The 20,986-nt window shown below is 48.9% G+C and overlaps 8 protein-coding genes across 8 annotated transcripts; 3 read left to right on the plus strand and 5 right to left on the minus strand.

Moving 5' to 3' along the window:
* Window positions 1-1,394: 1,394 nt before the first annotated feature.
* DFJ58DRAFT_312579 (uncharacterized protein) lies at window positions 1,395-2,625 on the minus strand. The gene is made up of 2 exons (XM_041379780.1): window positions 2,465-2,625; window positions 1,395-2,411 (listed from the first exon to the last, which is right to left on the minus strand). The coding sequence occupies exons 1-2, from the start codon at window positions 2,495-2,497 to the stop codon at window positions 1,545-1,547; spliced, it is 900 nt and encodes a 299-aa protein (XP_041245042.1). The 5' UTR covers window positions 2,498-2,625; the 3' UTR covers window positions 1,395-1,544.
* A 1,223-nt stretch (window positions 2,626-3,848) lies between these two features.
* DFJ58DRAFT_913395 (uncharacterized protein) lies at window positions 3,849-5,600 on the minus strand. Its single transcript, XM_041395320.1, has 5 exons — window positions 5,296-5,600; window positions 5,069-5,243; window positions 4,829-5,014; window positions 4,415-4,776; window positions 3,849-4,360 (listed from the first exon to the last, which is right to left on the minus strand). Exons 1-5 carry the CDS (start codon window positions 5,312-5,314, stop codon window positions 4,224-4,226), a joined length of 879 nt encoding a protein of 292 aa, XP_041245043.1. The 5' UTR covers window positions 5,315-5,600; the 3' UTR covers window positions 3,849-4,223.
* A 710-nt stretch (window positions 5,601-6,310) lies between these two features.
* DFJ58DRAFT_744972 (uncharacterized protein) lies at window positions 6,311-7,850 on the minus strand (the record flags this gene model as incomplete). The annotated part of the gene is made up of 3 exons (XM_041387355.1): window positions 6,311-6,983; window positions 7,048-7,489; window positions 7,640-7,850. The coding sequence occupies 3 exons, from the start codon at window positions 7,848-7,850 to the stop codon at window positions 6,311-6,313; spliced, it is 1,326 nt and encodes a 441-aa protein (XP_041245044.1).
* Window positions 7,851-8,537: 687 nt separating this feature from the next.
* Window positions 8,538-8,945, minus strand: DFJ58DRAFT_635208 (uncharacterized protein; the record flags this gene model as incomplete). Its single annotated transcript, XM_041381271.1, has 1 exon — window positions 8,538-8,945. A coding segment is annotated over one exon (408 nt), but the record flags the coding sequence as incomplete, so codon positions are not given.
* A 248-nt stretch (window positions 8,946-9,193) lies between these two features.
* On the plus strand, window positions 9,194-14,241 carry DFJ58DRAFT_312687 (uncharacterized protein). The gene is made up of 8 exons (XM_041379782.1): window positions 9,194-9,553; window positions 9,602-9,670; window positions 9,723-9,908; window positions 9,961-10,868; window positions 10,916-12,541; window positions 12,594-13,190; window positions 13,254-13,470; window positions 13,524-14,241. Exons 1-8 carry the CDS (start codon window positions 9,275-9,277, stop codon window positions 14,205-14,207), a joined length of 4,566 nt encoding a protein of 1,521 aa, XP_041245046.1. The 5' UTR covers window positions 9,194-9,274; the 3' UTR covers window positions 14,208-14,241.
* Window positions 14,242-14,274: 33 nt separating this feature from the next.
* DFJ58DRAFT_715900 (uncharacterized protein) lies at window positions 14,275-15,027 on the minus strand (the record flags this gene model as incomplete). The annotated part of the gene is made up of 5 exons (XM_041384170.1): window positions 14,275-14,366; window positions 14,414-14,504; window positions 14,545-14,705; window positions 14,759-14,814; window positions 14,975-15,027. The coding sequence occupies 5 exons, from the start codon at window positions 15,025-15,027 to the stop codon at window positions 14,275-14,277; spliced, it is 453 nt and encodes a 150-aa protein (XP_041245047.1).
* A 512-nt stretch (window positions 15,028-15,539) lies between these two features.
* Window positions 15,540-17,359, plus strand: DFJ58DRAFT_782693 (uncharacterized protein). Its single transcript, XM_041389859.1, has 8 exons — window positions 15,540-15,556; window positions 15,616-15,917; window positions 15,986-16,093; window positions 16,228-16,270; window positions 16,329-16,349; window positions 16,425-16,456; window positions 16,526-16,669; window positions 16,879-17,359. The coding sequence occupies exons 2-8, from the start codon at window positions 15,718-15,720 to the stop codon at window positions 17,069-17,071; spliced, it is 741 nt and encodes a 246-aa protein (XP_041245048.1). The 5' UTR covers window positions 15,540-15,556; window positions 15,616-15,717; the 3' UTR covers window positions 17,072-17,359.
* A 1,003-nt stretch (window positions 17,360-18,362) lies between these two features.
* On the plus strand, window positions 18,363-19,899 carry DFJ58DRAFT_744975 (uncharacterized protein). The gene is made up of 3 exons (XM_041387356.1): window positions 18,363-18,703; window positions 18,755-19,023; window positions 19,085-19,899. Exons 1-3 carry the CDS (start codon window positions 18,589-18,591, stop codon window positions 19,655-19,657), a joined length of 957 nt encoding a protein of 318 aa, XP_041245049.1. The 5' UTR covers window positions 18,363-18,588; the 3' UTR covers window positions 19,658-19,899.
* The last annotated feature ends 1,087 nt before the right edge of the window (window positions 19,900-20,986 follow it).

Consider the following 20,986-nt stretch of genomic DNA (forward strand, 5'->3'; position numbering starts at 1 on the left):
TGCAAGATAATAATTCGCATCCCGTCACGAGGACTACACCCTTGTTTGACAGTGAAGGCCCTTCTTCGTCGGGTATATCTTCCTCCGCGCAATCTTTGCATAGTGTCCTCTTTCGACACTCCGTGCACGCACGGATATATTTACACCTTCTGAAGCAATAAAACGTCTGACATCTCGGACAGCGTCGACCGCTCCTCTGAATTTCCTTCTGAGCACATAGCCCACAAATCCAGGCCAGTCCACAAGGGCAAGTTACATGACTGCGAATGGTTTCAATGCAATCAAGACAAATATCTGGATCATCATGTTCACGAGGCCGCCAGATGTGCTCGCTGCACTTCTTCCAATTGGCTTCGGTGAATCTGTTGGAAATGGACATGAGATAGATTTAAGAATGCACTCGATGGAAATTTTTGAAAGGGGAGGGGTTGTCCCACGCACTTCGTCATGAGCCTTGGGGGATAACGGACCTCGCAGAGTATGCACTCGCTAAGTGCACCTAAGTCGTCTGAGTCATATATAAGACAATCATGGCAGAACATCATGGTATCGTAGGAGCAACAACGGGACACACGGACGAGGTTGGCACCTACACATCGACTATTAGCGCCGCAGGTGACAGTTGAAGAACTACTGCACGCGATGAGCCGGTGCGAGCAGAGTGGACAACAAGGACATATGGTTCGTGAGCTGGTTTCTTTACTTGCTTGTGAATCGGGTATCAAATTGTGATCAAAGAGTCGCTGATAAAAATCCTACGAAACAACATCGTTCGAGCGCAAAGTGCTTTGGATGCAAAGTTGCACATACCTGGATACCAACCTCGAGCCTGAGACCCAACATTGACCATCGCTTGTCAGGTGTCCTCGATGATGATGACGTGTGCTTGGTCACCTACATACACTATATCATCTACGCCATGTACAGCAGGTACAGACATACCTTCATGAAGTGATGGTTGAACGAAAGAATCAGGCAGCTTAGGGGTCAAGACGTCAAATGGTCGACCGTTTTCAAACTCCGCTCGCGCGCCATACATGACAAGTTGTTACTGCCAAAGAAAGAAACCCTCAGGCTCGTTGAACAGCCTTAGAATCTGCGTAGCCATGCAATAGAGAATAAGATCATGATGTCATTGTACAAGTTAAAGAAATGATTTCGTTTCAAAATAACATACCTCCCTGCAAATACTAGACTTGAACACCACCTCTCGGAGCAGCGGATGCTGAAGCTCTCGCTCGCATCGTTTGCACCCGGCTCTTCATTTACCCAGTTAGCATGTTGACTGGAAGTTATGGGATGAAATCAACACCCGTCTCGTATCTTTGAAATTTGCTGTTCTGCATGTCATAGGAGTCGCCTCGAATACCCGAGCTTTGGATATATTCACGTTCAGGGAATATCTGCCTCATTAGTTTGTGTTCGTTCATGCATGTCGGAAACGTTTCGCAAAAGCGAAAATTTGCATTCGGGCAGGTAAAATTACTTCGAAAGGCGAAGCACACCGAGTGAAAGTGACAAAATATTTTGTCGACACCCGTCCGTCAACACTTGCTACTGGTCGATTCCGAGTCGGCAGACTTCGCTCGACTGCGGGTATCCGGAAGCTGCCACGCATAGACTACCTTATTTCGATATGTCAATGGCAACCAACATTCGTTGTTTGAAAATCGACATACCTCGCACCCCCGACACCCATCTTCCGTGGCGCAAGTCAGGCACATAAGCTCCCCACAACTCGGACACTCTTCGTAGTCCACGCAATCCTGGCAATGAACACTGAGACAAGATCGACAACGGGATCCACAATCATTAAAGCAATCTGTGCAGATTCTGCCCCGACATTCTTCGCACGTCGCCACGAGGAATGTTGCAGTTGAAGACTCCTCCTCGGACATGTCTTCTTCCATGCAATCATTGCATAGCGTCATCATGCGACAGTCCACGCACACGTCGATGTATCTGCACCTGAAGAAACAAAAATAGTTCTGACATTTTGGACAGCGTCCACAATGGTTCAGAACTTTCTCGTTAGTGGCACACGTGCCACAAATCCAGTTGTCCTCGCAGGGACAAAGTATGTGACCGTCCGTGGGTCTGACGCAATCAGGACAGATTACGCCACCAGTAAAATGTGCGCGAGAGGAACAGTCGTACTGGCTGCACTTCTTCACCGTCGCAAGGGTCGAAAAGCACGATTGACACGAAGACACAAAACTAATGAGGTTAGCACCTTTACAGCAACTGTTATCGCAGGTGACGTTCGAACAACCATAACATGTGACGAGAAGGTGTGAGCAGATCGGACAGCGAGGATAGTCTGACGAGGATGATGAAATGGGTGTTTCAAGTGCTCGACTTGCTTGTGATTGGGATATCAAACTATGATCGACGAGTCGCTGGTAATAGTTCTACGAAATATTGTCATTTATATGCGAAGTGTCTGAACGCTGAGTGTACGCACTTGGAAACCAAGCTCTGAGAGACTTTGATTCATTGCTAACTATTCGTGCCCTCGCGCTCGCTGCGAGAACTTACTTATCAGGTTTTCATCTTTGAGTTCACGTGTCCTCATGCTGTCGAATCCAGATGGTTTACCAGGAAGCGGCGAAAGCATGTTTCAGGAACTATGCTCATTGTAGTGGTCCGGATGTTTCCGGTGTTCCTAGAACGAGAGTAGCTGTGCAGAGCTGTGTGACAGCAGGTCACCGACTGTGTCTTCTCTTAACTTTCAAATTTCAGATCTCAGAAGTTCGACATCGTGCTGTGTCTTCAAAGGCTGTGCCACCTTCGAAATCGAATCACCTGTGCGTGTTCCGTGTTGACGCTCCGGCTGCCCTATGGACACGGTAGAACTGGTACCATCAGCCCGAGGCTCTACTTATTTCCGAAATTCTCGTGACGATTTTCGCGCATGTGAATCAAATACCGTCGATCACATTATCTATTGATGAGATATCATATTCAAGTCGGCCCCGAAATCCCTAACCGCACTTGCAACAGCATGCAAAGCCTTCCATAAGCCCACGATGGGTATGCTGTAGGCTGAAATAAACCAATTAGAGCAACTGCCAGGCTGTGTCCACTGATATATCGTAGTGGCGTCAGGGTCAGTTTCGTGCTGTTCATTTCTTCACGTTCTTATCATTGGCAGCCTTGGCTGACCGAACATTTACTAAATAGTGGAACTGCTGGGCAAAAGGCGTCGAACCATTATCTGCCAATGACGCACGTCAATTTTTGCTGTCGCTCCTCCTGTGTTTCCTCATTGGTTTGAGCGCCTGTTCACCTTCTCTCGATCATCCCTATCGAGACTGCGTCTTTCCGGGGCTGTAGTCGTTAACCTAGACTCAGAGTCAGGGGTGTTCTTCTGGGCGATAATGAATTGTTCCTGCACATACGCAGTTCTGTTCTCTATCGGCCATCTGTCAAGATCTGAACTCTATTGCGACCTACTGTGCTTTCACCATCTGGAAATAGATAACTCGCGTCGTCATTCACCTACCGTCACAGTCCACGGATTATTCACAGCGCTTCGTAGATGACCACTTTTTTTTTTGCTGCGAGTGTTAATTGATACCGTGAATCTCGATATCAGTCGTGCTGCTGAGCTAACACGGCGTACCTCTCGGAGTCCCATAGCGGATGCTAAAACTCTCCCTTCCATTGACCAAGTCAGCACGCTCACTGGCACAGATTGGGAGCTTGGGATGAAGTCAACATCCATCACAACCCAAATATTTGAAAGCTGCTGCGCTGCGTGTTCACAAGACCTGAATTAGATATTCTTGGAGTTGCCGCATTCATTGGCGTTCGTTCGCAAAAGCGAGGTTTGCATTGGATGGTTGGCAAGGAAGGCTAAAAACTTGAATAGGTAAAACTGCCGTCCACTCAAGAGCCAAAGCATACTGAGCGCAAGTGACAAGGTTTTATCCACACCCGTCCGTCGATAGTCGTTACTATTGGTCAACTCCGAGTCGACAAGACAGCTTACATGGAAAAAGTATTATAATTGCAATATGAAACGCTAATAAAACTACAATTGTCTATATAGCGCAAAATAGTGTACCGCAAAACACCATACAGTAAAGGTATCAACGTGAGACCAGCGTTCCCGCTGGGGTTATCCGTGGTTGTGCACATGTGAATAATACAAGTCCAGTCAAGTTAATGCCATGCACGTGGCGTCGTAACAGTTCTCATAGGGAGCGTCGGTGCTTCTGTCAAATCGCCGAACCGCTGGAGGCGAAATGAGGTTCAGGCGAGGGGGAACGAGAGGTCCGGGACGACCGGGAAGGAATGCTAGTGGGACGAGCTGCATAGCGGGGGAGACTCTCGATAGGTTTGGATATCAAGAAGCCTAAGAACCATGATGAGGATATTGTGCGAACCAAAAAAAAACAATAAGACTGACCTCTGAGGCCTGCAGCCTTCTCACCTTGGCGCCCAAAGCCGTAACCAGCTCTGCTTCCATTCCGCACAGCACCGAACTCCGAAGCACCCGTCTTCTCATCATATACTGTAGAAGAGGTGGATGACTGCCCGGAGCCAGATGAGCCGGAGCGATTGAGATCGAGATTTGCGGCAGAACGCAGGTTCGTCGTTGGCAATACACCCTTGGCTTCCTCGCGCCACGACGTGATTGAACGCCTGCTCTTGGCTGATTCCCGGAAGAGAAGACCAAGGAACATGTTGATACAGCCGAGGACGAAAAGGAAGAAAGCGGAGACAAGGGTGAAGTCATCCACATGCTGCGAGAGGACTGCAGCTCCGATACTATAAAAAAAGTCAGCGTTGTGTACAAACCCACGCAAAGAAGATAACTTACAGTCCTTGGAAGATACCCAAGGCGCCGAGTCCAAAACCCGTACCAAGCACAGGGAAAAAGCGATCAAAGAAAGCAGATGGCCAACCAATCTCAGAAAGGAAGAGCATGACAACTTGGAAGATAATAAGTAGGCGGTTGATGACAGCCCAGAAAACACCGCCAATCTGGTTAGGTACGGTGCTGTTCCTGTTTCCGACGTTAGCACACCATGATACTTATACATGTAACATTTGAACTTACTCGATGTATTCGCAGTCAGCAAAGTCTTGCGCTGTGACATTGCCACTTTGCTTGGCAGCTTCGAACGCGTTAACAGCTTCGACGTCCGTGACGATAACAAAGATGCTGCTGGCAAAGACCAGTATGAGAGACACTATGCTCAGGAAACGGACAACATTGAGTGCAAAGAAGATATCTGAGGCAAAGTCAGCTAATCCGCCCAAGATACAAAAACAAGCTGTACTCACATGCTCGTGGGCCGACCATTATAAAAGATAGAAAGGATTGATGATGTCTAGGAGATAGTTGGGATCGTAGACTGTTTGAGTTGAAAGGATAGCAATTGCAAGAATGTCTTTAGTGAATGAATGATCACTGATCAGGTGGCCCAGCACCGGTAGAAAGCAACGATGAAGGTTAAAGAAACGAGGCGGGATACATTTTGACCAGCTGAGAGCGGCGGTTTATGTAGTTTGGACTGATGTGGACTGGGCCATTGACATCCCAACCTTATTGTTCTCGAGAAAGCCCACACACGATCGATTCGTTGAACAAAAAGAGCAAGGACAATGCCTAACCTAGCTCTTACGTAACTAATACCCGGAATCAAAATTAAAAATGCCTGAATCGCGGAGTTAAAAAGTACCACAACACTTTGCTGGCTCATCCGACTTTATTGTTGGTCCACAGCGCTCGATGCTCGTCGTTGTCAGCCTTGCGTTGCCCAGTGGACGTAGTACAACGCGTAACGATTATTATATTCATGATTTCCCAATTACATACGGAAATCGCCGCACTTCTTGAATCATAGTACTATGTAACCGAGTCGACCGCTCACCAAGCTACAACGTAGTAAGGGTATTTGTACCCAGGATCAGCCGATATAATTATATCAAGATAACAAACAGCGCTGGCATACAATTCGTATCTATCCACTCCGAGGTCAGAATGTGAAATCAGTGTGAATATCTTCAGAGACGATTAGAGAGTGCATTGTCCATAGGCTACGTTCAAACAACTATGTATGGTGGTGGAGAACGTGAAAGCGTTGGTGGTTATAGTACGGTCATCGTAAGTCCATTGGGTAGAGTTAGTAAAAGTGATATGTCAGTGCTCAGTGGACTGTTTTGCTCAAGGGAGATGAACTATTCTCTCGAGTAGGGTGGGGGTTCGATTGATGTAGTACCACCCGTGTTGGGAGAAACCGATCCGGCATCTGTGTGCACGACAACACCATTAGACCGCCTTCGTCTAGGGGCACGTTTACCGGGCGGTCTGGCAGGCGCAGATGAAGGAGCGGAGAGTAGGAGCGGGAACGGGAGCAGGAGCAGGAGCAGGAGTAGTACTGGATTTAGGTGATTGGGGGTCATCATTGATGATTTGCAAGACCCGTCTGTCGATCACAGGGGAAGGACTTCCTGTGCGATTAAGCGGATCAAATGCGCCAAGCTCATCAACGCGATTGCTCGGCGAAAGCGATGAAGATCCGGATCTACCTAACAAAGGCATCGCGCTACTGCTCGAAACCACAGACAGCGATCGAGGGCCCGTGGAAGATTGGGACGTCGATTGGGATGTTGCACTGAGATGCCTCTGCGCAGTGGCAGTCTGTGCTGCCTGCATGGACCCTGAGATGGAAGCCTTCGAAGCGTTCCCAGGTGCAGAACTAATGCCAAGCAAAGGGGTAACTGACGTATTGCGGCTGTGGGTACTTGCCAGGGAGGCACTGAATGAAGGATGATGAGAGCTTGGCGGGGAACCAGACCCTGGTGGTGGCGTCACATGTCCAACAAGTCCATACTGATACGGTTTAGGCTCAGCGCCGAGATCAAGCATGGACCTGTCATGATTTCGGCGCACAGCAATAGGGGAGTCAAATTCTTCATCTTCAACAGCTTCTCTGTCAAATATATCATCCCAGGATCTGCGTCTGCGACTGAAAAAGAGGGAGAAAGGGAAACGTAAATCGGAGAAACAAATACTAGGGTGATAGAATTTACCAGAGGTACCACAAAGCGCTCACGATCACAACCAATCCAACAAAACCACCAATCACGCCACCGACTATGGGGGCTACATCTGTGCCTGACCCACTCGCGCTTTTAGTACTTGTGGCAGTTGGGCTTGAGATCACAGACGGTACGTAAACAGAAGATGCTGGCAGTGTAGACGTTGTAGTGACTACAGTCGCAACCACATCGCCGTTCGAAAGGGTTGTAGAAGATGATTGGGTGATAATGGATGGTGCAGGTGTGGTCACTACCAGTACAGACGTTGTCACTGGGGGAGTTGAACTAGAAGAACTTGTTTGACTAGTCGTGGAAGATGTTGTCTGCGACGGGGTGGAACCGTCAGAGCAAGAGGCAAAGAGAGTATTCGTTGGTTGAGTCTGGGTGACTGGAACTGTCACGATTATGGGTACTTGTGTGGTGGCAGCCCCGCCTGGAAAGAATTCAACCATCAGCGCCCATTCAGAAGCGAAGGATGACCAAAATAACCGCGATAGGTGGAAGCATCATTGCCGTCAAAGCGGTCAAACAACACCGCGGTGCGACGGAAGAAGGGAAGCAGGTACAATAATGAACTGCGCACCTCCAATGGTGTTCACCTGCGTGACTGCTGCGCTCGAGAGACAACCTGTACTATTGGATCCACTCAAGGTGCCAGTAGCAATACAGCTCTGCTGCACGATGGTTGTGACTGTGTCCTGGTTGTTCAATACACTCTGTGAGAGCGACGTGGAGGTCGTAAATGTAGTGATAGTGGCATACTCCGTTGCAGTGGCAGACGGAGTGCAAGACATGGTCCTTGGCAACAGAATCAAGCAAGTGTAACACCAAGGGTAACACCAAGGGTCAGGCAAAAGGTAGGAAAAAAACAGAAAAATCCGGGTCCAAAAATGCCCGAAAAAAAGAAAAAGCGAGCGATTAATCGAGAAAAAGGGAAGAAGTGAGGAGAATGAAACAAAGGTAGAAAGTTGAGCAAAGCTTACTTGTGCAATTCAAGAAGGTACGAAGGCACTGCCTCGCTACCTTTTCATTATCGGAACGGTTACTTCAAATCTACGTCGTGCAGGGCTGCACACGACGGACAAACTGAGGCTCCGACAGTGCGCGAATGCAACAATAATAGCAACAGTATTACTGATAAAAAAAAATAACACAACACTGAAAACCTAATTAATCGCAGACAAGTAGAGGTCCTGGTACGAATTATCTGCATGGAAGATCACATTAACCCGCCGTAAAAGGTCTTGAAGAAATTAATGTAAGCCTGGACCAGAAGGCGTAGTACTGCCCGTACTTCTTCTCCACCGCCGCGGCCACCTCAAGTTGTTGTCAATGTTATTAAGCGCACTGCGCTTCTCTGAGGCAGCTCTTTGCCTGTGCTCTGGCTTCACTTCCACTGGCAGCTGCTCTTGACCATCCATTGGTCTGATATCAAGAACGACATCATGTTGAATAGGCTCCTCCTCGCCCACGAGCCCATTTCTCTCTCTCACGCGCCGCCATAGGCTTTTGGTTGTGTTTTTCACGAACTTCCCCAAGGTGATAAGCGGATCCTCAAGCAGTGGGTCTGCAGCAGGGTCGCTGGTCCACGAAGACCGTCCTTGGCGAGCATCACGCGCGGGACGTCTTCTCCGCGAACGGGCCGCCACCCCGAGCGGCAATTTCGAACGCTTCCGGTTAGGGTCTGGTGGTGGAAGTGGTGCAAATCTGACACTTGGTACGTGCCCCAGCGAGAAGCATGTACATGTTGAATGAGAGGGGTTTGATGAATTAAAGTTTGTGATGGTGGGGAAAATCAAGGATGACTCGGAGTCAGGGGATGGGGTATGCTCGGACGAGAGCTTGGTCGCCACTTCATGGGCATCATCGAGGCGGGCAGCGATGGACATAACTGACTCTGAAGAAAAGAGCGTAGGGTGTTCAAAGAATGTGATGAGTCTCCGAAAAATGTAATCGAGACGAAAACGCCGTGCACTGCAGCCCAGTTAACTGGCAGCTTCAGATGGAGGATTGGAGCAAAAAGGTTGAAAAATGATTTATTATTAGTATACTTGCATCTCTTGGTAACAGTATGGCGTGGTCACTGCTTGACAATTAGCAGCCGACTCTTTGACGTCTGGACTCGGAGCTAAGCGCGTAGTATCCGCTTTTGGCTGCACCTTCTGCCAGGAGTTTTTATTGTAACTTATTCTGCACCGCGGAGAAATAACTGAATGTCATGAGCACAGTCCGGAGGAGGTCCAATACTGCACAATCAGTCCTTCGCAATCTCCCTGGACCACCTCCGCAACCTTTGAAGCTCGGAGATGTCAAAGTTCTCAATTCATGGGTACACGACCAGAAGGAGTCATCCACCGCCATATTGAATCAAACATGGTTGCCCGGTGTAGCAGAGGGAGACATGCTACAATTCTCGGGTTGCAATGCAGGGAATGCCACTGCTGGGTATCTATTCATGGTTCCAAAGGACGAAGGCTGCCCGAAACCCGCATTACAGGTGCCTGTTCTACCTCGGTACCGTGAAGTCGCGCTCAGATAGGCCTAGATTTCACTTCCAAAGAATGTCGCAGACGCGTTTGGGATAAAGAACAATGGCGAGGTGACCGTAACGAAAGTAATCGTATTCTTCGCAATTTCGGTTAAAGCCATACTCATAATCGAGGCAGGTGGATAAGCAGCTGTATTGCGCAGACTATATCGAGTTCACATTCCAAGACCAATATCTTGGTCGAAATGAAATGTGGAGACTGGCCGAACACCTTGTGGGGCAGTGTGTATTTGTCGACCAGGAAATATCCTTCATAAGCGTGATCGCCGCCAAGATACAATCCATTTATGTCAAGGGTCGAAAAGTAGGTGTATAGCCTTCCGCTTCCCTGTCATTTTCAAAAGGCGTATTCGCAGGTATCTGCAGGATACGTTACTGCCACTACCAAAGCGATATACCGGTCTCTCTCTGCGAAGGTGACAATCTTCATTCAAGTCTGCCGTGAACTCTGGGAATTTGCGGGAGATGGTGAACGCTACAATGAGAAAATCGTACACTCATTTCTCCCGGCCTTATTTACAAAGTGGCGCGAGGCTGGCACGAATCACACAGTCACCATCGTGCTTATCTCGAGGGTGTATTACGATGACTCTGAAAAAGAGTATGCCGCAGGACCTCTAAGACTGGATGAAGATGGTCGACGGTACAAGGATTTTTACAAGGTTATTACTGACTTGGAAGTCATTCATGACTGGAAACCTACACTTGTAGGACTCAAAGTGTCCTTCTGGGCCTTCCAAAGGGATATCTTGCTCGCCCATCACTACCACCAAGCCTCTGTCGAATCTACCCCACCAGAGCAAGCCAGACTCGTTGGTCAGCTATCGGATGCGCATGATGGTCCTATTTTGGAGGCTCTCAACTTGGGCCTTAACCCAAACGAAACGCACTACATCGATCGCTCACTGTCAAACACTGGGGCATCAACCATCCTCATCACCCCTGGTACAGGCTATTACAAAGTGTCCAAGCAATTGCTCCGATTAACCACAACCCGCATGCTCGACCAGGGCTTCGGCTTGGATCTCGTATCATTAGCAAAACGCCCTTTACACCAGACTCCTATATTCGCTTTCAAGGGATACGAGCCACGTTTGGATAAGGACGGGAAGAACGGCGGCCGAGCCCTAGATCCGCTTTGGGGAGGTGATGAAGACCCAGATGAGTCCAGGAGATTGGAGAAGACTACGTTCTGGTGGGAACCATTCTGGATAGGTGTTTCGTTCTGGGACAAGCAGATGGATCTACCTTTTCGCGAGGATAGGTCTGTTGTTCGAGCTCGATCCTTTACCTTACTGATGGCATTCTCAGGTTCGTTGCCAGAGCAAAAATGCATGAGATACAGATGCTCGGGCTGCTCGAGCATGACGTCCTTTCTGGCATAGAAGTCCCTTACCTCCCAGAGTTACGTGACCCATACGCCACGCCGCCACGAGATAGCTTTTCGGAAGATGACCGTACTCCCACACAAGCAGATGCTGATCAAGCCGATATGGATGTGTTCATCTTGAAGAAAGAGTCCCGGACCGTTACCAGCACGCGCAATTCATATGGCTCTTCTACGGGTGGGACTATCATGGCTTCGTCCTATCGTTCATCGATCATGAGTGAGAGACGTGGGCTGGCATCACAACGCAGTTCTATCGCGTCCACGCGTATAGCACCAATTGAAGAGAGCCCCAGAAAGATCATCATGGATCTACCTCCTGAAGGCAATGAAGATGGGCTGCTACCCTCCGTGACCGGACTCAGCAGATCTCCTTCGCAATCCTCCATACGTTCAGTGAGAACCAATGCGTCTGTCACAACCAATAACGGAAGTGACCCACAATCGCGCAATGCGAGCTCTTCCCGTCTTGCTAAAATTGCATCCTCTTGGTTTTACAACCCCTTCCAAAGAAGCTCGGGTGACTCTCAGACACCTTCGATTCCTACTTCACCAGTCTTAGTTCCTACATCTCCCCCCACTCCAAGCATGCGTGTCCCGATCGCATCAAATCTCTCCGCTACAGCTTCTGCTTCGCTTTCCCGCTCACCTCAGCCAATGGCCATATTGCACGGTGCATCCGGTCGATCTGCTCTGAGCAGGACGTATGAGGAAGAAAGCATTCTTCCACATCGAAGCTCCTTGAATCGGCATTCACCGCTGAATACCCCTCCCCGTGATGAAAGCACCTTTGGGAAGAGGCGCAATACGACACTAAATTCGTTCAACCTGCCCTTCTTGTCGTCCTCCCCGATCCCGACTTGTCGTACCAATCCGTCGCGACCCCAATCTACAGTCTCGTACGCGCAGTCTTCACTTGCCAGACGCTGGCAGCATGTATTTCCTACACCCACATACAAGCACGAGGTGAAATGGAAGTCTATGGTCACTCCAGCGTGTCTTCCGCTCACAGTGGACCACTTCCCCAGCAATTCGGAGCTAGAATTGTCATATGATGTATTCTCGTATGACTTTGTGGTCGATCCGACGGAGATGCGTTCTTTCCTCGTGAAGCCGCCTTCTGTTCAGGGGAACACCGATGAAGTGCGACGTGCGTGGGCACTCACTGTAATGCGTGGTATGGTTGCCGTTCGACTTGCACAAGGGTTCCAGTTTGTCTTGCGACCGCATAAAACGGGTGACGGTGAAGACCACACAACCATGCGGCGGACGAAATCTTTCATGGGCGAGGACGATGCATCGCCAAAGCCGACTGGGGCAGCGGAAGTTCTCAAGTCCACCAATCTACCTGTTTACTTGAGCATGAGCAATGAGATTCATCGGATATCTTATACTGGCGAGGCGATCCAGGTGAGGCGGTATGTGAGAAGGATGCCGCCGAGCCAACCCTTTGAGTACGAGTGTCTTATTTGGCCTAAGCTCGGGGTGGGGTATACGGAGTTGACGACAAAGTTCGTCTCACATGGGCTGGAAAATTTCGGCTGGAACAGGTCTGTTTTTCGTGTTTGAGGACGATGTCAAAGTGCTGATTACTTATCCTAGATTGGATATGTTGGTTGCTGGCTACGAACACCAATTCAATGAATCCTTGCGATACTGGCGCACTCGATTCGTAGTCATACCGTCCGCCGTCCCTGAGGGTAATGTGGGACCCTCTGGAGAGAAACTCAACGACGAAGAAATTCGGCTTATGGGAATCGACAAGCTTGCTGAAATATTCACAAAATTGCGGTGGCAACCTCCGGATGAGCGTGGTTCATCCATTGCACCCGTACGCTTCCTCCCTACGACACTCGGCCCTGCACACTCTGTCCTGGACGAGTCGCTAATGGCACAGCTGGACGAAATACATGCTGCAGGACCCCTGAAGAAGAAAATGCAGAGCACCAGGGAAATCGCAGATACCCCTCTTTCGTTGATTGCGAAACTCATGCGTGAAGAGGATGGCGTACCGATCAAGTTTCATCAGTGGCATGGAGCGAAGTATCCTGATTCTTTCACTGGGTTTGACCTTGTTTCGTGGCTTGTGCGCGAGTTCCGGGATGTATCGTCAAGGGAGCAAGGTGCTGAATGCGGGGCGAGGCTCCTTGAACAAGGGTTGTTCTCCCATTGCCGAGGACGCCACGGCTTACTCGACGGGTAAGTTCCCTGGATGATTCATACTATAATTTGATATTGAATTCATTTGTCATTTCGCTACAGGCATTACTTCTATCAGCTAAATGGTGAATATGCAACCGTCAGCACCCCGAGAGGAGGATGGATCAAGACATCTCGTTACATCAACAGCGATGAGATCAGCATCACTAGACCAGGGGGATATTACCCATCCAGTCTCAGTAGACCCTGTGGAGTTAGGCGGAACAGGAAGTGTCTGATCCTGAGCCAAACTATGGTGATCGATATTGACCCTACCAAGGTAGGCAAAGTTGCGCCCTGCGAATTCCCTGAACCAACGTTATTTATACACAGCGGAGCGACCAGGCTGAATCGGTAGTTCTTCACCATGACATCATTCAAAACCCTGGGACAGTCTTTCACTTTGAGCTGCAATGGATCGGATCCACTGCACGTTGCATTGAAGACTCGCTTCGGCAATGGAGCCGGGCGATTGAGAGGTACGGCCTCAAATTGATCGAGGCCTACGTTATGGAAATTAGCGATATACGAGAAGGCAACGCGTTCCAGTCTTGCTTCCCTTTGCGTTTGGTAATACCACCACCCATCGTTCCAGGTCTTGAGAAACGGGTACCTGAAGGAACGCACACCACGCATTACTTTGAATATGCAATTCTCAAACACTTTGACTTTGTGCTTGATGTGGAGGCCACCAACCTATACCCGAAGGATGTGGACGTCTCCTACTCTTATCGCCGAGCACCTTTCAAACATTCGCAATTTGTGCATCGGTCTGGTGTCGCGTTTGTGCAGGTTATAGGTGGTTCGCAGGGGCTCTTGTTCCTGACTAACCGTTTGTTGGGTCCAGGTCGCATGGGTAGTGCAATGAAGAGTAAGGAGCAGAGACCTGAAACTGTGGCGGAAGAGATTCGGATAAAGATGCAGGAGTTCTGCTCGGACGAAGCTACATTGATACAGTTTTATGATGAGGAGCTGGCTGCTCTTGGGCCGGATGACCCTCCACCACTTAGTATATGATGTGTTCGGTGTATCGTAATGGAGGTAGTAGTTTGTCAGCGAGCATCCGCGAAATATGTCTACCGGTTTATGAGACATCATGAGCGCTGACTATCATATCTCGACCATTAGGCCGTATAGATCGTTGTGCCACATCGCGTGACAGAGATTTTCGCATATCTATCAGATATCAGTATGGTTCAAAGCACCAGTGAATGCATACGCACCAAACGCGTCTTCCTCGTCTCGTCCACCCTTCCCTACCCCCAGATTACCATAGTATTCTCTCACTCGTCGATATACGCTATATCCCATACCCTCGTACATTTTGATGGCCAGTGCATTGTTACAGCGGCACATAAAGATCCACAAAGTACCCTTTGTATATCTCGTCTGAGGCGAATTCGAGACGCTGGCACATGTTTCGTGCTAGTGAGAGACGGCGATACTCTGGAGCAACGGAGACGGCTGTAATATGGCCGTGCCATTCTGTTTGTGCACCTTCGGCCTTTCCGAGAACTTTCAAAATGTGTGATTTGTATCGGCTAAGGACATGAAGGTGATTCACGCACTGTAGCCTTGCAATCGGCCTCTTGGACTTTCTTGAGTGAAACAGAGGTCTGACCACCTTTGAAGGTAAGTTAGATAGAAGGTGATACCGTACTGTTAAAAACTATGAGTTAAATCTATGGTCGAAGGTATGAGCGACTTGCAGTCTCTGTCCAGACGTCCAAATTACTAAATTGATTTTAGGACATGACGGTAGGTTTCAAATATATCAAGCTTACATGTTGTTGAACCTGAATAAATCATTTGCTTTGAAGGGCCTGAGGACGCTCATCGTGATGAGGTTTATCTTAAGAACAGTGGAGTAGTAAGGAAGCGGGTTATTGACAGCTGACGTACATACTGCCCAGTAAGCATTTACTAAGGTCCAAACTCAGCCCAGGCGCTGAGTCCTTTCGACGTCGAAAACCAGCATATAGTACGGTACCGAAATATATATCGAAATATATACATATGGAGTACTAATGATCTCATAGTTCACTGACGGTTCCCGGACCAGTAATTAGAAAGAAGCTCTGATTTGCTTACACTTAGTCACTGCTACAGTAAGCACTTTGCACAGGGATTCTCAGGGTGAAACCGCTAATTTTGTGCAAGCATGCTCATCAGTCAGCTGGAGTTGCCAGATTTTCACACTGAGAATCCCTGTGCAAAGTGCTTACTGTAGCAGTGACGTGCTCTGAACCGAACAGCCGTGTCACCGCCTAGCTAGATCCTTCTCAGCTTCTCCCGCAAATTATGCATTAAAATCTTAAGTCAGATCTGCATGCATCGTCTTCGAATCTACCTTGAAAGAAGATGAAGTAAGTGTCCCAATTCGTGTCAATAGCCTTGGTTCCTAATAACAACAAACACCTGCTAGCAGTGCACGGAGTCCTAGCAAATTCTGCACTCAACCCACTCACACACCTACCCGAGACCCCAGGGCCCTTCACTGCAGCTGGCTCGATTTCTGACATTTCCAATGTATCAACAGTTCCCCGCTGCATCATCCAACGATTATGGCCAAATGATAATGTCTGCGCCTGCTGCAGGCCCCAGCACCGTAGCACCACATGCAACTACTACCGCTCCACAACCAGTCACACCAAAACCGCAGCCGCTTGTGGCGACTGGTAATTGGACGACTGAGCTCGTCCAGCTTGCTAAGACAGCTGAACTCAAGTGAGTTGCGCGCGTCATTAAACTGGATTTGGCTTCCAACATCGTGATACTGAACTAGTTGTGGGCAGAAAACATTCCCTGACACTGCAACTCCATACCGCTAATATAGTTGCTGCCCATAATACCCTCGAACAAAAGGATAAGACAATTCAGGATATCAAAGAGCAAAAAAACCGGTATGAATCGCCTTTTCAATGATTCGACAAATCTATCACATCACTTTGCGCAATCGATCGTGACCGTGTCTGATTCGCCCATTTTTTTGATTCTCGCGTATTACTAGCAGTGATTGCTAATCGTCCTATGGTAGATTGGACAGCGAACGTGCACGGTTACTTAACGCACTAGCAGAGGTACACAATTCCGTTACTTATCTTATGTTATACTGATAACAGCTTGTCGTTCTGACAGATCAATGCAGACCGTGACAAGGTGCGTTCCAGCGTCGGTATTAAACGTGCCATATAAGGATATCGCTCACATGCCATCTTTCACCTTTCCCCAAAGGTGGATCTCCTCGAAGCCTCTATCACACGAGAGTACGTACTCTTCTCACGTCTCTATTCCCCCACAGCCAGTCCTAATCGACTCAACTGTGGACTTTGTAGGTGTGCGGATCTGAGGCAACAAATCCAAAACCTCCAAGAAGGTGAATATGCTATCGCAAAAGCGGACGTTGATCGCTTGCGGGCCGAGCTCGGTCAGCCTCCGCTCCCCCCACTCCAAACTAAGCTTGATGAGAAGACATCTCAGTAAGTCCAAGTTCTTCCCGGCAGTGGTTTTAGGGAACTTCTGGCCGGTTCGGGCGTGTGCCCCGCAGCATGTTTCGCCCATCGGCTTCCCGCCACAGGAGTGTAGTAGTCCTGTCGCACGGCGGGCTCGGGTGCTTTCTCTGTGCATTATGAAGCGGCGCCTTGCGTATTCGTGGGCGTGTGCTAACTACTCGCTATTCCCTAAACAGGTATTTGCGTGATCGTCGGGTGAATGGGGAAAAACGCACTGTGAGCGACAGTCAACCAGATCAGCCTAGTACTACGAAACGCCCACGAGGTCGACCCAAGGGCAGCAAAAACCGTGGTGGCAAAGCAGGTGGCAACGCACCTAGCGGAAGTGCGAGTACTAGCGGCAGTGCAGTAGCTGGTGGCGCTACGTGATTGACCAGTGACATGTGACAATGTAGGCGATCTGGTATGTGATGGCTTGGCGGGCGTGAATGAAGGACAATCATTTTGCGGGCCACATACCTATGAGTTAGTTTTGAGTTTTATTGATAGCAGGCTTGAGGCCTGAGGCTTGGGCTCGATGCAGGGACAGCTAGGGACGGACGTTGTGGGTTCTATATGGATACCTGTAGATACAAGCTGTACTTGCATCACATACATCACGAATTACTTTATCGAACTTCGTAACTGATCGATGATCTGCTCCCCTGTGATGCTGTGTCCAACATAACGGCTATTTGTGTGCCTTGGTACGAGCGCTGGAGTCACTCTCCTAACGACCACGCTAGGTGGTTTAGGATGACTCCGCATAAGAATCGACTTTATCCATGACTACGCATGACTATTACGCATACGTCGACTAAGATACCGGGATGGCCGTGTGTATTCGTGTGCAACGCACATGCCAATGGACGGAGCCTATAAATCACCGCACTTGATGGACGTACGGGTTGTCTTGGCCTTGATCGTGACTTTGCTGTGGAAGCTACTTGAATTACCCCTTGGTTTAGCATATCGGAAGACGCCACAGGCCATTTGACATGGGATCATTGTAGGCATGTTCCAGATACCGTGACTCGTCACCACAGGGCATATTAGATTTGCATGGACAATCGATGTGTACATCCGACTAGGATGGGAAGAAGGCTAGATATGATACAGGGTACGATCTCGTATGGGTAAGTGGAGATGCGCTATTGAGTCATCTTCCCCGCAACAATCGCGGCTAAGGGTGCTTGAGCGCAGAAGATCGTCGATAGATGTAGAATATTCCCCCTTCTACACGGAACCCGTGTCAGCATGACTAGACTGGCCTTCTACCGTACCGGGCAGCGTACCCGACACATTTCTAGAGATGCTAAATTGATACTCTTGGAGTGGCGGGAAATTAAGACTTATTATAAGTACTTGAACAGAAGATTCCATATTAGCGTTATACGGTGCACTTAACCCGGTTAGATGTTCCCAAGCAATCCGAACAAGTGAGACTATCTGACAGCAGCTGAGCTCGTTGTTCGGGTTCCATACCATGGTCCCATCGGAAGGTTAGCATTGGCTGCAGCCGGCGGCAAGAAGTCGCTTCACGTTCGTATCGGCTAATGACACTGCGAGTGTTACGGTGCTGTGCCGCGCTTTGCCGAATTTAACATTAAATCCTGATTTGGAAGTATTAGTAATTATGAGCCCTTTAACGGCGGAGTGATTCGTGTTCATTCACCGACGCCGAGTCATCACAGGCAGTGAAAAGCCGAAATCGATTATGCATACTCCGGCCCTTCCTTTCTAATCGCTCATGTCACTGGTCCCTTTTCGTAAGTAACCGATCCGGCTCTCTTGCTGTTCCTCCCATCCGGTGTCCCTTTATATACCACGCTATCCATCCAACATGAATACCCCAAAGCTGTCTCTGCCCAGGTTTTCCCTGCCATCATCGTATACTCTAGACAGTCATGGTCTGCTCTACTTCTTCTTCTCCAATCCACAAGGCAAGCCTTGTAGACCCTGCTCTACATTCACCTGCTCTCTTGGAGCTCATCGAAATAAAGCTATCGCGACCTGTTATCGGTATGTCATCTTCTGTTTTCCATGTCTCACTCAGCCTAACAAATCTCCTAGAATATGTCGTTGATTGTGTGGTAGACACTGTTAACTATGCTATGGGTCGTGCATCATCATCTCGTCGTGGCCGCAGCATGTCTCGCCGCCCAGAGCACACAAAATTCACTACATTCGTCTCCAATGTCATCACTCGGGCAGAAGTCACAATTCCTACGCTTCTTGTCTCCCTGGTTTACATCAATCGCGCCAAACCTCACTTGCAAATTGCTCTAGAGGAGTGGGCGTGCGAGCGCGTCTTTCTCGGCGCCGTAATGGTTGCCAGCAAGGTACATTAACTTTACTTCCCATGCCACCGGCCCCAACCCCTGACTAACTCAACCGTTATAGTTCTCAAATGATTCCACACTTAAAAATGTTCACTGGGCGCTCTGCACCGGTGTATTCGGCAAACGTGACGTCGGCCGAATTGAACGAGAATTCCTCGACGTTCTTGACTTTGATTTGTCGATTACCGAAGATGACATTCTAAGCCACCACGATAGCTTGTCTTCAGTCGCTCTCCCTTCCCACGACTTTCGCAGGCTCGCAGACTACTCTTCATCCCACGCGCACCCACAATACCACCGTTCACACCATGTTAATTGCCCAGATTTGGATCCGTCTAGCCCCCACTCTTCGTCTTCTGAGAGTTTGCCTCAGCCACTTACTCCCGAGGCTGTGGAAAACTCTTCATTCGAGCCTGTTGTCAAGTCGCACGACGACGCCATGGAACTTGTGATTCCTCCCCCACCACCACCAAAGAAGTCGCATCATCCTTCATCCACACTCGACTTGATACGGTCATTCCCACTTCCCGTACCTCATTCAAATTCACGTTCTCAGCCTCCCAGTTCGCACAAGTCGCACAATCGTTATTCGCATTTCCCTTTTAAGAATCCAGTGATGTCAGTCGCTGCATAGATAACTTTCTCCAACACAACGTCATAATTCGTTCTGTGGTGTTTTTCTCATCTTCTTCTTCGTAACCTTATTATGTGGTGTCGTTATATTTTCAAGACTTATTCCACAACGGCCTCGTGCTCAAAAGCTTATCGTCATACATAAAGTACTATCGCCAATACTATGGTCATCCACTCCAAGCACACGTTCATCAGATCTGACATGTCCGGTGACTCCACTCCATGCATCCCCGTGAATCTGCCACGTTGCAATTGAGTATTATTGCGTGCAAATCATACCAATCACATTATGAGAGAGCTTTCGCGTCACTTCCACATGCATCACTCATTGACGGTAAGCGCTAACCCGGGTTCCGATGCTTCTCGAAGTCGAGGGAGCCGCAAATTATCACTTGGTCGGGTGCGAACCGCATAGGGCCGTCGCAGGCTAACCGGGACCACATCCTTATTACAACGCGAGGACCGTGTCACCCCAGAACTTCCTTAACCACCGGATAGCGGTGGTGACTCGGAATGAATGAAACACCTATGAACGCGGATGTCGTGCGAGCACGACTAACTCTAGTTACATGTGGCCTTGTATTTACTTATAGCAAGTCGTCATCTGGCTTACACGAGTATAAACGGCCCGGGTATGACGAAAAAGGAACTTTTGCTCATCCACCGGCCAGAGTTAATATTCGACTTCTAGGCTATCATGATGGCATGTGCATATGGTCAGCTGTTGTACCAATAATCTAACATAATCGTATACCTCAAATATAATTACTCAACTCAACCCAATTCCTTCCTTCTTTCTCACGAGGGGAATCACGGACATGATGCTGCGAAGGCCCAGGTCACTCGTACTGCGATGCGCGACGATCGGGCACACGTTGAGCCCGCGAGTCAATCATACTATGTATGTACCACAGTCTGCGGCATCTCAGGAACACATGACAACAACCCTAACCGCAAATCTCCCGAAATCAATAGTCCTGCCTAGTCGGACTCTGGGAATCGTCACATGTTGGCTTGGCTTGGGTTTTTCTTGGGTGGGTTGGGGGTGTGACCTAATAATTTTGACAAGTGATTGGATGCGAGTACCTGACTCAAGGGCCTGAATCTGATGGGGTTTTCAGAGTCTGGCCGTTTATGGGCGTCCGACATCAGTGGGAGAGGTTTGTCATTCATATTACTGCATCACTTCTGTGGGTTTGACGCATGGGTGATGTCGCAGCAGCGTGTACGGTCTCAACTGATCAATACTGCGGGAGGATATTCCCCATGATGACAGCATTTTGGTATGTGCACACGAACACGAAGGCGCCCGCACTGCATGGCATTAGCG

The sequence above is a fragment of the Suillus subalutaceus genome, assembly GCF_016647625.1.
Source record: "Suillus subalutaceus strain FC151 chromosome Unknown DFJ58scaffold_39, whole genome shotgun sequence".
In the NCBI taxonomy this organism is placed as follows: Eukaryota; Fungi; Basidiomycota; class Agaricomycetes; order Boletales; family Suillaceae; genus Suillus; species Suillus subalutaceus.

Excerpts from the sequence above, each read along its gene's own strand:
- DFJ58DRAFT_312579 (XM_041379780.1), bottom strand. The coding sequence starts at position 2,497 with ATGAATCAAAGTCTCTCAGAGCTTGGTTTCCAA. Across the intron at positions 2,412-2,464 it reads TCTCAGAGCTTGGTTTCCAA|AACTATTACCAGCGACTCGT; the intron begins GTGCGTACACTC and ends AATATTTCGTAG.
- DFJ58DRAFT_913395 (XM_041395320.1), bottom strand. Across the intron at positions 4,777-4,828 it reads TTGGGTATCTTCCAAGGACT|TATCGGAGCTGCAGTCCTCT; the intron begins GTAAGTTATCTT and ends CTTTTTTTATAG. Across the intron at positions 4,361-4,414 it reads GAAGGCTGCAGGCCTCAGAG|GCTTCTTGATATCCAAACCT; the intron begins GTCAGTCTTATT and ends CATGGTTCTTAG.
- DFJ58DRAFT_312687 (XM_041379782.1), top strand. The coding sequence starts at position 9,275 with ATGAGCACAGTCCGGAGGAGGTCCAATACTGCACAATCAGTCCTTCGC. Across the intron at positions 9,554-9,601 it reads GCCCGAAACCCGCATTACAG|ATTTCACTTCCAAAGAATGT; the intron begins GTGCCTGTTCTA and ends AGATAGGCCTAG. Across the intron at positions 12,542-12,593 it reads GAAAATTTCGGCTGGAACAG|ATTGGATATGTTGGTTGCTG; the intron begins GTCTGTTTTTCG and ends TACTTATCCTAG.
- DFJ58DRAFT_782693 (XM_041389859.1), top strand. The coding sequence starts at position 15,718 with ATGTATCAACAGTTCCCCGCTGCATCATCCAACGATTATGGCCAAATG. Across the intron at positions 16,271-16,328 it reads TACTTAACGCACTAGCAGAG|ATCAATGCAGACCGTGACAA; the intron begins GTACACAATTCC and ends TCGTTCTGACAG. Across the intron at positions 16,670-16,878 it reads CTTGATGAGAAGACATCTCA|GTATTTGCGTGATCGTCGGG; the intron begins GTAAGTCCAAGT and ends TTCCCTAAACAG.
- DFJ58DRAFT_744975 (XM_041387356.1), top strand. The coding sequence starts at position 18,589 with ATGGTCTGCTCTACTTCTTCTTCTCCAATCCACAAGGCAAGCCTTGTA. Across the intron at positions 18,704-18,754 it reads GCTATCGCGACCTGTTATCG|AATATGTCGTTGATTGTGTG; the intron begins GTATGTCATCTT and ends CAAATCTCCTAG. Across the intron at positions 19,024-19,084 it reads CCGTAATGGTTGCCAGCAAG|TTCTCAAATGATTCCACACT; the intron begins GTACATTAACTT and ends CAACCGTTATAG.